We start from the raw sequence: 13,301 nt of genomic DNA, 5'->3' as shown, positions 1-13,301 counted from the left end.
ATATCCAACCTTTTAGCTGGTTTGGATGTTCACTTTCACTGCTGCTAAAAGCTGCTACAAAAACTTAATGAGCTCTTATTATCTCAAAGGTTTTCATGTTCGTTACTCTAACACAGACACACGGGGAACGCAAACATGTGACAGCCCCCCCCCCCCACCACGTCCCCCGGTTGTCCTTAGATGCCCTCTTTCTGCCCCCTTTGCTGGACCCTGTGACGTTTTTAAACAGGGTAACGAAAAAGAGAATTAGGAAGGGCTTGAGTGTTTACCTTTTCACTTTTCGGATGCATCCTTGAGCTCTGGTTTGCAGGATGGACTCGCTGTTTTCTGTAGTTGGAACTTATGTAAACTGGGATGTCAAAAGTCTGCTTGTTTTCATCACGATTTTTGTCCTCACTATAGATTACATAAAGAACCGCCGGTCGGCTAGCTTCCCTCCAGGACCCTGGGCTTTACCGATTCTTGGCAACTTGTTTTCTTTAGACCTTGACCGTAACGGGACTCATGAGAATCTGACGCAGGTAAATTCATAAGTGCAAAAAAAAACCCTTCAGATCTAAAAAAAAAAAAAAAAAAAAAAAAAAACCTCTCATATTTACGTCTTTCATGTAAATTGAGCGTTAAGGTGCCCCTCCTCTCTTAAATCCACTCACAGTTCGCAGAGAAATATGGAGACGTGTACAGCCTGAGAATGGGTCAGGAGTGGATGGTGGTCTTGAACGGCTTTGAGGTTTTGAAAGAGGCTCTTGTAAATCAAGGAGACTGTCTGGCTGACCGTCCACCCCTCCCTCTCTGCATTGATGCTTGCCATGGACTCGGTGAGTGCCCTTAACCACAACTACAGATCTACTAGATGGGTACTCTTTTTGCTTGTTGATGAGCATTTCATTTCAATATATGAAAAATACTGCGTGTATTTGGTCGACAAGTTCTGTGTAATTGTTCTTGTGTTATTGAAGAGCTCTGATTATGCATAAACAAACTGAACATTCTAAAGTCAGAAAAAATGTTGAAAAACTGCTGCCCTATTTTTTTTAACCATTTTCTTTTACTTCACTTTCATTTATCTTCCATCAGGTATCATTTTTAGTAATGGGCACTCCTGGAAGCAGCAGAGGCGTTTTGCTCTTTCAACCCTCAAATACTTTGGATTTGGAAGGAGGTCCCTTGAACCTGTGGTTTTGGATGAGTTAACATTTTGTTTAAAACAGCTAAAGAGCTTTAAAGGTATAAATCAAATACACTGTCACCTGATCTGTAAGAGAAAATGCCTTGCACAAAAATAACTTGACTTTATTTGTGTTACTGTGGAGGTAAACCCTTCAATCCACACCTTCCCATACACAATGCTGTCTCCAACATCATCTGCTCTCTGGTTTTTGGGCATCGCTTTGAGTACAATAATGAAAAATTCAGAAAACTGATAGGCTGGTTTGAGTCAGCTCTCCAGATTGAGGCCTCAATTTGGGCACAGGTAACAATTTTCCAAAGAATTTTCAAAATGAGGAAAAACTGTCAAAATTTTCTGCTGTCATCTCAATCTGCTCTGCTCTGCAGTTGTACAACTCATTCCCTTGGCTGATGAGATGTTTGCCAGGGCCACACAAGACAGTCCTGCAGATGTGGGAAGATGTACGAGAGTTCATAAGAGAAGAGCTGAAGGAGCACAAACAAAACTGGGACCCAGCTGACCCAAGAGACTACATCGACTGCTACCTGAAAGAGATAGAGATGGTGACTGACCCTTAAAAGGCTTTCATTGTTTACATGGTGCTGTTTAAGAAAATACAATTAATGCTGAGTATTGAAAGCCATACCTCCTTCGTTTTGTGTGGACTGACAGTGTGACATCTAACACACATACTGACATGCAACTGTTCTGCAGTTCTGCTGTTGTGTTTTTACAACAAATGCATTTGTACATATTTCCAGGCTAAGGGACAGTTTGACAGCACTTTTGATGAAGAAAACCTGGAGTTGTGTGTAATGGATCTTTTTGTGGCTGGTTCAGAGTCCACATCCACCACCCTCCGCTGGGCGTTTCTCTACATGGCAAAGTACCCAGAGATCCAGGGTAAGAGCTCTGATCAAGCCAGTTCTTACCCACCAATTTGACAATAGCAAACAAAGACTTAACTTTTAGTCCAAGCATTTATTCTCTTGACGAAATCTGGTACGAAGTCATGGTAGTGTGTTCTATGCACTCTGTCAAACCTGGGGTTCCTGCTTTCTACAGCTGAGAGGCAAAAAAGATACAGATGCAATGGGTTTTGAAAGATTTACCAACAGTGAAGAAATATCGATTTGGAATGTATGACAAAAACTATATTACATTGTAGTCTCGTTTAAGTCATCTTGACGAAAACTAAACATACTTTGTGTCGGTTTTAACTATGATAGATCTACATTTTTGACATAGTTTTAGCTGAGGATATTAACACTGCTCTCATAACTAAAATGCTTTAAAAATCAAAGCCATAAGCCAAATACATGACAAAGTGCCCCCACACACACATCCTCCATAAAACCATACATTTTATTGTCTTCTTAAGAAAAACAGCTAACTGCTGTAAATGTCATAGAATGGAATTTGCTCCTCCTCTGCATTAAATGAATATCTCCTCACTGCTCTCTTCAACACAAAATGAAATTAACATTCTCCACATCAGTCACATCTGCACTGTTAAGTGTAGTCTGTAGCAGTAGGAAATGCTGTTAATATTCCAAGTTAATATAAATTTGCTGTTAAAAGTAATATATTCTTTATTTGCACAGCAGGAAGTTTAACATCATAAAGAACAATTTCTCTTAGCCAATAACACACTTTCTGGAATATTGTAACAATAGCGGAGGAGCCTGTGTAGTAGTTGCATTTTTTGTTGTTTTTTTAGTGGGAGTGTGTGTGACATCTGCACATTTATCATTGATTTCCTATATTGATAGAGACAATACAGGATAAAAGTGTGCTGGGGGGTGTAAGAGCAGGATTATGATTGGCGAAAATTATTGTATTGGTATGGTCCAAAAGCGAAAAGAAAATAGGGTAAATAGCAGACACCAATTGTGCGCAAATCCATGTTCAATACATTCTTTGTGGAGCTGTCCATGTGAGTAACATAAACTCTTCTCAAAATCTATGGCCAACTTTGAGAGCAATAGTTAGGTAAACTGTTCTGGTCAGATAAATGTTACATAATTCTCTTAGGAAGTCTTTACTTTTAGCCTGCCAAGGAAATTCTTTGTCAATTCCCGTGTTTGCCCCCTCCCAGCAAAGGTCCAGGCTGAGATAGACGCAGTGATTGGTCAGTCCAGACCACCCTCAACAGAAGATCGTGTGAACCTGCCATATACAGACGCTGTCCTTCATGAGATCCAGAGAATTGGCAACGTAGCTCCTCTCAGCTTGCCTCATATGACCAACAAAGATCTCCAGCTGGGGGGCTACACAATCCCAAAGGTCACTTATCCCTGATACAGTCTGAATGTGGCAAACCCCACCATGTAGGTTCATTATACAGAATTGTGTTGTATTATATTATATTATTTTAATCAACAGGGTGTTATGATCATTCCAAATCTGACCTCAGTGCTTCTTAACAAGAAAGAGTGGGAGACGCCCTACACCTTCAACCCAGGACACTTCCTGAATAAGGAGGGCAAGTTTGTGAAGCCAGCTGCTTTCATGCCTTTCTCTGCAGGTGAAGATCCACACAGTTATTATGGTACCCTACAATGTTCTTCATTTTTTATGTCTTCACACAGCCAATGGCCTGTGCTGGATGCATTATGATTTGGGTTGTCCATCCATTCAGGTAATGATTGTGATATCTCACAATATGGGATACCTCAAGAATGTTGTAAGGGATTTTCTTCAGACTTTGTGCAAATGTATAAATGTCCACTTAGGAATTAAGTGAAAACATTTTAGAGGTCAGGGCCACTGTGATCTAAAATCTTGTGAACAACATCAATAAAAATGCAAAGAAGAAATTTCTTCAAACTTTGCACAAACCCACAATTGGACTACAGGTTGAACTGATTAGATTTTGGTGGTCAGAGGCCAATGGCACCTTGCACGTGTTAGATATAAAAGTGCATCTCAAAAAATTAGAATATCATGAAGAAGTGCAATATTTTTGTCACTCTTTTCTGAAAGTGAAACACATATATTATATAGACTTGTTACACGTAGAGTGAAATATTTCAAGCCTTTAGTTCTTGAAATGTTGATGATTATGGCTTACAGATAAGAAACCCCAAAATTCAGTGTCTCAAAAAATTAGAATATTACATGAGATCAATTTAAAAAAGGATATTTTAAACAGAAATGTCAGGCCTCTGAAAAGTATGTTCATTTTTATGCCTTCAATACTTGGTTGGGCCTCCTTTTGCATGAATTACTGCATCAGTGTGGCGTGGCATGGAGGCGATCAGCCTGTGGCACTGCTCAGGTGTAACGGAAGCCCAGGTTGCTTTAATAACGACCTTCAGGTCATCTGCATTGTTGGGTCTGGTGTCTCTCATCTTCCTCTTGACAATACCTCGTAGATTCTCTATGGGGTTCAGGTCAGGTGAGTTTGCTGGCCAATCAAGCACAGTAACACCATGGTCATTGAACCAGCTTTTGGTACCTTTGGCGGTGTGGGCAGGTGCCAAGTCCTGCGGGAAAATGAAATCAGCATCTCCATAAAGTGCTCTAAAATGTCCTTGTAGATGGCTGCATTGACTGTGATTTAGGCTGCCATGGCATCTGATGGTGTTGGTCCACTGTGTTTTCTGAAGTCCACAGTCAACGTAGCTACTACCAGGACATAGAGAAATACAAATGGCTGGGTGAAGACATCCACCATTGACAACTACTGTAGAGCAACTGGCAAAGCTTAGAACATTTATACAAATAGATTCTCAAAATGCTAAAGATTCTTGCACTCAAAAGCCATGCAAGGAGAAGCACAGAGAGCCTTTCACTATGGTGATATAATAAGTTAGCACAGTGCTGAAACCCAAGAGTATGCAGAATATAAAACCCGGCCAAACCTGGCCCCAATCGGGGCAGTAAGCAACATACACACCTGGCACTGCTATGAGATGGTACATTGAAATTTTTGCCTTAAAAGCCAATGTAACCGACAGAACAATAACATTTAATGAAAGAAAGCAAGTCATTATTACCTTTTATAAAGTCACCAATATGATCGAAATGAATCACTTGGTATTTTTTTCCTCTATTCTTTCAGGGCATTTGTACATAATCTTTTCCGATGGATATTCAAGGATTTTTTTTCTTCTCTTGTTTCAGGGAAGCGGATATGTCTTGGTGAGAACCTTGCAAAGATGGAACTTTTCCTCTTCTTCACCTCCTTCATGCAAAACTTCACCTTCTCCATGCCTGCTGGAGTGAAGCCAGTGTTGGACAGCTGCTTTGGTGTCACTCTGGCACCACATCCATATGAAATCTGTGCAACCTCACGTTAAGCAATAATCAGACTGTCACACATAACAAATAAAGACAAATTAATCAGTAATAAATTTGCACAACGTTCTCTGATATCTTATGAGCACTGATAATCCTTATAGTTTGTATCTGCCATTTCTATTTCATATGTGCTAGACTGAAAGCGTTGGAGGATTTGTCCATATAATGTTATTGATGTGCCTTTACTGCATTCATGAATCTACTCACTGAAAAAGACTCTAGATCAGTGATACTCAACATGTGGCTTTTGAGCCACATGTGACTCTGTCATGAAGACTTGTGGCTCTTGTAAGACTTGTAACATTTTGTAATTTTTTTTGTAATTTTTTTTAAATTGTTTTTTTGCATTTCCATCAGACTTGTGCAAGAAAGAACCTGCAAGATAAATATCACTGATTCTTGAGTAAAGTAGAGGGGTTTGGCTGTAGACCACTGATCTCTGACAGCCACTCTCACAGACCGTTGACACTGTATATCTCAGAGAGGAAGGGCCAAAATTTTCTGTTACTGGTATTTCCAGTTTTTGATTGTTTTTTAAATTAAACTTTACAGACTTTTCTCACATTACAGACTAAGCAATATTTTATAAATAAAATATGGAAAAAGGTCTAATTCAGGATTAAATAATGGATAGTGTGAGGGAATATTAATCATATTTTCTTGATGTTAAGGGTTTTTAGCCATGGGAGTTTTCAGGATGGTGGTCAGGACAGCAATTCACATGATGTGTGTACAACTGTATGTTGTAAAAGGTCGTAAAGACCACCCTGTGAGGAGATCACTATTGCATGTGGAGTTGTAAAAGTAAATAAGTGGCAGAAAATAGATGTATGATGGGGATGACCTTTTTTGGAGTGTGTTCAATGCCTATAAAAGGAGTTTTGTGAATGACAGCCGAGAGTGCTTGGGACTTTCTCTCCATCCTGCAGTGTGCGAATAAAGGAAGAGACTTGATTCATACACCGTGCTATTCATTTTTTGGAAAACCTTTCTGCCAGTTTTCCAGAGTTTAAGTAGACCTGTTTAAGAAGTAGTAACAGGAATGGTGGCTCGCTTAAACTTAATTATCTTTAGAGAAAGCTAACATAACTAAAGCTAATGTAGGTATGTAGATAATGTCTTTACATAGCTTGCTGCTTTGTGAGCTTAGCTTTGGAGGACGAGCATTTTCCTGTAAGCCAACTGTTTAGTCAGCTTTATTAAATGTTTTGTAATCAGATTTTGCAGGTCAGGCTTTAAATTTTTACCTTTTGGCATTCTTAATGCTACCTTAACTCATACCCCAACCCTATACAGAAGTTTAATCCAAGGAACAGATTTTTAATTTAATTTTTTTTCCAAATCATAATTTTTGTCATCTAACTTCATCAGACACAGTAAAATGTATTTCATTTTTATTTAATTGATTAAAGCTAAATGTCAAGTTTTCAGTTAGCTTATACTAGAAATCAGTAATGATATTTAGTAATAAAATACATTATTTTCACTTTTCGATTTATGTTTTCAATCAACTGAATTATCCTTTCTGATTTTCTAACTTTATCTTTAGTATTAACCATACTAAACAAATCTTTAAAAATAAATGAGTTATTATTGCACATAGATTATACGGTATTTTAGCAAATAAGCAGATTAAAATGAACAGAGAGTAATGCATTGTAAAAGAGTAATGGCTTAAACCAGTGCTGTAACTCAAATAATTGTGCTGTTACATGTTTTTATGTATTCTTACGTGTTCTATGTGGCTTGTGTGTTTCTTATGCTCCCCATATTTTTGCACACTGAATCGCCCTGACTGGGGACAAATAAAGTTCTTGATTGATTGTCTTCATTGACTACAGATAAAGAAAAATGATGAAAATAAAAGGTGGAACAAAGCTCACTGCCACTCTGATTTATATATATACACCTGTTTTAATAATCGTTTTTACACAGCCAGGTTTGGATTTCAGCTTTTGCAAAAGTACATTTTCAGCAATTTGGCTCCATGATTTTAGTACGCAGGGTTGAATGACACTATCCTAGATTCATCTCCTGGCTGATGACAGCAATGCAACACTATTTACTTATTTGTGCCCTTGTTACCTCCAGTTTAACCTTGAAAGAGCAGAGAACCTTTGAGGACACTATTTTTTCCAGTGGTAACCTTTGATGGCTTTTTTGTGGAAATACTTTCTATGGTGAGTGCAAATAAATTCTGTGAAAAACAGGCCATGGTCAGATGATGTAAGCTGCAAAAGTCAATATATATATCTCTAGTTTTACCTCACAGGAGAGAGAGAGAGAAGAGGGTGACAAAATCTTTGGTAACACAGCGCAAGCTTTTAGTATCCCAGGAGGAACAAGGAAAGCACTTGTTTTAGTTCGACACAGTTGTGCTCTTATGATGGAGTCAGTCTTGTTTAACATAGCATCTTATTGGGACTGGGATGCCAAAAGTCTGCTACTTTTTGCAGCAGTTTTTTTCCTTACTACTGATTATCTCATAAACTTCCATCCAGCAAGCTTCCCTCCAGGACCTCGGCCCTTTCCCATCGTGGGTAGCCTATTTTCTGTAGACCACAGCAGGACCCACGAGAGCATGATGCAGGTAAATCCAGAAGTGTTCAGACCAGAATGTACCTCATCATTCTATTATTTGGTGTGTTGAGCATAGTTTTTCCTCCTTTCTTGAATCCACTAACAGTTGGCAGGAAAATACGGAGATGTGTACAGCATGCGTATGGGCAAGGTGTGGGTTGTGGTTTTGAACGGATTCAAGAATTTTAAAGAAGCTCTTGTAAATCATGGACAAAGCCTGGTGGAGCGCCCAGTCCTCCCTATGATCTATGAACTAAACTCTGGAATGGGTGAGAGCATTTTTAGCTGCCAGAAAGCTTTTATTTCCACATTTCTTAACCTACTTTTACTCTGAATCCTGATTTTAATTTCGAGAATTGATTCTACAGGAAACCATGTGTTTGTAAAGTGTGTCTCAGTTCTGTGAATTCTTAAATATTGCTCATGTCTGCTTTATTTTAAAATCTCTAGTGTGAATGTTAACAAACTTTTCAGAACTTCCTTATTTCTTAAAATTGATAAAGATTTGGCTTGATTGTACATCTTAAATTTGAGATGTTACAGAATATTTCAGCAAATCCAAGGCTCCTTATCTCTTAATCATTGACTGCTTCTGATGTTTTTCCCATCAGGTATAATTGGCAGCAATGGGAACTTATGGAGGCAGCAGCGCCGTTTTGCCCTTTCAACCCTCAGAAATTTTGGACTTGGAAAGAGGTCTCTTGAACCAGTCATCTTGAATGAGTTCACCTATTGTTTAAAAGACTTTCAAAGCCTTAATGGTGATTATTAAAGGCATAGTGACAAATTTACAAAGCTCAACCATAACACGCTTACAATTATCATGTTATTTTCTGTGTAACCTTGGAGGTAAGCCATATAATCCACGCCTCATCATCAACAACGCTGTCTCCAATGTCATCTGCTCCATGGTTTTTGGCCATCGCTATGAGTACAGCAACGAGAGGTTCAGGAAACTGATAAGCTACTTTGAAACATCACTTCAGATTCAGATCTCACTTTGGTCATGGGTAAGGGATTTTTAAGCAATTATTTGTTTAAAAAAACACACATGGTTTCTCACAAATGGGATTGCAGTGTCAAGTATACATTGTTGCACACAGAGAATCTATTAAATTTTGGAAAATCCAAATGTCTCCCTATGTAATGCTGCTCCAATCTTCTCTACTTTGCAGTTTTATAACTCCTTCCCTCTGCTGATGAGATATTTACCTGGGCCACACTACACGCTACGACACATCTTTGATGATATTACAGCCTTCATCAGAGAAGAGCTCAAGGAGCACAAACAAAACTGGGATCCTTTAGTACAAAGAGACTACATCGACTGCTACCTGAATGAGATACAGATGGTGATGGCCACTAGATGAAGCTTTGGGATGCTAACAATGTGCAGTTTAGTTTGTGTGAAGCTCTCCATTGGCTTTGCCTTTTTTTTTTTGTACTGACATAATTCTTTATTATTGCATTACTCTCTTTATTGATTGTTGAAAGGTGCATTTTTGTGACTGCCTTTCCCTTACAGCATGTTTACAGCTATCTATCAAAATTAACCAGTTATGAGCTGATGAGGCACTTTTCTAAACACAAGTCTGTTAAAGAAAAACTAACTGTGCTTTCAAACATCTTTTTGGATTAATTCCCAGAGTGAGGTGCAGGCCAACAATACTTTCAGTGAGGAAAACCTGGTATTTTGTGTCTTGGATCTGTTTGTGGCTGGCACTGAAACCACGACCAGCACTCTGCTCTGGGCTTTCCTTTATATGGCACAGCATCCTGAAATCCAGGGTAGGCCAGCTCTACACTAATGTGCATACAGATGATACAAAAACAAAATGATTAGTCATATTTTTGTAGTTTAATAGATAAGCCGCACACAGTGCTTATGAAAGTATTTACCCCCTTGGATGCCCCCCCCCCCCAAAAAAGGCAAAACATCTAAGGGGTAAATACTTTTTATAGGCACTGTATATCACATAATTCCTTTTAGTCCAGGATGACAGAAACTGAGCCAAAACCGTTTTACCATTCACAACAAATTACGTGACGTTTACTGAAATACAAATAGGTTTGTGTTCATTGTTTTAAATACACAGAAACATTAATTTATTCATCCATTAATGTGAGCTATATCAGCTCCATGTCTCTGAAAGTCTTTGTTACCTGCTCTTGCAGCCTGTTGATGAAGTCTGTTTTAACTCCTGTGTATTCCCCTCCCTGTTGCACAGCTAAAGTACAAGCTGAGATAGATGAAATGATTGGACAGTCAAGACCGCCATCACTGGAAGATCGTGTGAATGTGCCCTACACTGACGCAGTCATTCATGAAGTCCAGAGAATGGGCAACACAGTTCCTCTCAGTTTGCCTCATTTCACAAACCAAGAGATCGAGCTGGGAGGATACACTATCCCAAAGGTCAGGAATCATGTTTTCAAATTTCATGTTTCATTAATCTCTAGACTTCATCATAACTCCAATAATTAAATTACATGAAATGCTCTTATTACTAGGGGATCACAGTCATTCCCAATTTGACCTCAGTGCTATACGACAAGAACGAGTGGGAGACGCCCTTCACCTTCAACCCAGGACACTTTCTGAACAAGGAGGGCAAGTTTGTGAAGCCAGCTGCTTTCCTCCCTTTCTCTGCAGGTGAGAAAGATCACAATGTTGTTTATGTAGTCTCTTATTTAATAGAAGCCTAGATCCTGGGCCAGCATACATACAGATCCTACAGATGCCCTGATGATTTCAAAACAGGCCAGAGGAAACTGACTAATCAGAAAAGCACAAACCTGAAGACAAGGATAGCAATTATTCAAGTAGATTACCGTCACTGATCACCGCAATGGCATTTGTGCACTAAGAGGCTGTCAGTTTTCATTAGTTATGGGAGAATGACACCGGAGCTCCAAAGCTTGTGCCGGTCTAATGAACCGCAGTGCTTCAGTATTTTGTGTTAAAGCCTGTTTCTAATGACAACTGTCATGTGACTGATGATGTTCGGAGCATTGAACGTTACTGGCACTTCATTAAGTATTACTTGGTGCCTTCATGTAATGCCTCAGTGGCAACTTTTTAATCAATTTTTGGCACTTTCATTTGTCACTTTTTATCCTTTTTTTTGGCACTTTCAGTCTATTTTTTTGCCACAATCCCTTTTCATCATTTTTTTTCCTGCTCATTTTGCCATGTTCAAATTCCCATTCATCACCTTTTCCTCCCATTTATGCAATGTTTAACTAACTTTTGCCGCTTTTGAACCCCTTCCCACCCCTTTTCCTGCCTGTTTTTGCCACTTTTAAAATCCCACTTCACCACTTGTTCTGCCCATTTTTGCCCCATTTAATCCATTTTTCACCACTTGTTATTTATTAATTTTTTCTTAAACGTGTCTCAGCTTCTTCTTCACCATTTTCTGGCATCCTGACATTTATGAACATCATGGCTTAGCAATGAAGTGTGAACTTACTTTCCAAATGGTTTAGTTTTATGTGCCCATCCACTTTGTTAACAATTTCAAAGAAAGGTCATTCTTTTTTTATTCATTTTTACATTTTTAAGAAGGCTATATACTACTGCATAGATAAAATAAAACACGTATTTGTTGCTTTGATAAGGGTGGGTATTATTCAGTTAAAAATAATATAAGGTTATCACATCTTAACTTTACAATGGACCATGATTTGCTGACCTCCATTGGCCCCCCAGTTTGGCTGGGCTACAGAAAGCTCTCCTCTCTATCCTCTCAAATGGGCAGCCATGATGTTGTGCCAGTGCTGTGGTCCCTCTACTGAACAGTGGCTGTTATTTTAGTATGCCACCAGATGTCACTGTTTTACTGAGAATGAACTCCCAAAGCTTTGAATTGATTGAAAAGGAAACCCCAATGCTTGATGAGGCTCCATCTGCCCATCACTAGCTTATCCAGACATCATCATTATGTTCTATTGGAAACTCCAAAACACTTTGGCCAGATTAGTCATTTCTGTTATGGATTCAAGAAGGTAATGTTGTTTTTGTAGCTTGTTTTTGACATAAACAAGGAAGACATTAAAATAGATAAGTAGTGGGAGCTGCTATTTAATAGGAAACTGCAAAAACTTTTTAACATTAAATCAATCCCTTTGACTAGTCCTTGTCATTTCATGGTGATCCATTTTCAAGGTGATTATTGTTCTTTTATTTGAAACGCCTCAAGAAGAGCTGGATTTTTTTACTATAATAGTTTTTCCATTTCATCACTACAAAACAAGAAACCTACCAAAAAAAGAGGAAAGGTCAGATTACATCTAATGCATATGAAATGTTTTATTAGTTTCATGGTATGCTTTTAGTGGTATTCATGCCAAAGCTAGTTTCAGCTTGTTTGTTTGTTCCCCTGTCTCAGGTAAGCGGCTGTGCCCAGGGGAAGGTCTAGCAAAGATGGAGCTTTTTCTCTTCTTCACCTCCTTCATGCAGCACTTCACCTTCTCCATGCCTCCTGGAACCAAGCCTGATATGAACTTTAATTTTAGCATTGTTCTGTCTCCACATAAGTATAATATCTGTGCCACCCCACACTAGGAGACACTCACAGGCTAAAAGAGCATTAACTTAATTTTCTGTTGTATTTATCTTTTCTTCTGTGAACAATCTATAGTATAGAGATCATATCAATATGGTATCTGACTATTATTATCAGTAGCATTGCATGGCGTTTTTGTACTGAAATTGTTTTAAGGCTGTGAAATGAATGTCTACCTATGATATTCAAATATTTATCTCCAACTGTTAACCAAAGTCTTTGATGTTTGACATCTCACAATTAATATGAGGTACATTTTGTTTATCTAAGACCTATTGTAGTATCAGTCACATAGTTATGTCTTGAACTAGGTGTATCTTAAAATAATTCCAATATAATTAGCATAGTGTGTTGTTAAGCTCACTCTGCCATCAAAAATTGATTAACATGTGTTTTTTAAAATCTAGAATTCTTAAGAGTTAGTGTTCTCTAGTTAGTGAATTTGACTTGAGGCTTGCAAAAGAACTGTACTCACATGTTTTGATAAGATAGCTAAACAGTTACTTAAAATGTCTACTTATGTGTTTCAGCCCTAAGCTTAATCCTAGAGATCCTACAGAGACCCTAACTCCCGCTGTCACTTCACCAGAGGTAATTTTGTACAGTTTGTGATAATAGATTTTAGAAGATATTTTTTCTGCCTTTAACATAAGAGCTGGCATCTCAAAAGTAGCCCT

At 38.4% G+C, this 13,301-nt stretch overlaps 2 protein-coding genes across 2 annotated transcripts; both read left to right on the top strand.

The window, feature by feature from the left end:
• The first annotated feature begins 259 nt into the window (after positions 1–259).
• Positions 260–5,525, top strand: LOC121512017 (cytochrome P450 2J4-like). Its single transcript, XM_041790966.1, has 9 exons — positions 260–521; positions 656–818; positions 1,078–1,227; positions 1,314–1,474; positions 1,558–1,734; positions 1,933–2,074; positions 3,270–3,457; positions 3,557–3,698; positions 5,300–5,525. Exons 1-9 carry the CDS (start codon positions 312–314, stop codon positions 5,473–5,475), a joined length of 1,509 nt encoding a protein of 502 aa, XP_041646900.1. The 5' UTR covers positions 260–311; the 3' UTR covers positions 5,476–5,525.
• Positions 5,526–7,862: 2,337 nt separating this feature from the next.
• On the top strand, positions 7,863–12,623 carry LOC121512246 (cytochrome P450 2J4-like). Its single transcript, XM_041791416.1, has 9 exons — positions 7,863–8,066; positions 8,163–8,325; positions 8,668–8,817; positions 8,906–9,066; positions 9,232–9,408; positions 9,703–9,844; positions 10,285–10,472; positions 10,568–10,709; positions 12,448–12,623. Exons 1-9 carry the CDS (start codon positions 7,863–7,865, stop codon positions 12,621–12,623), a joined length of 1,503 nt encoding a protein of 500 aa, XP_041647350.1.
• The last annotated feature ends 678 nt before the right edge of the window (positions 12,624–13,301 follow it).

The sequence above is a fragment of the Cheilinus undulatus genome, linkage group 7 (assembly GCF_018320785.1).
Source record: "Cheilinus undulatus linkage group 7, ASM1832078v1, whole genome shotgun sequence".
Lineage (NCBI taxonomy): Eukaryota > Metazoa > Chordata > Actinopteri > Labriformes > Labridae > Cheilinus > Cheilinus undulatus.
Note: the sequence above shows the minus strand (reverse complement) of the source record. Positions and strands in the feature narration are given on the sequence as shown.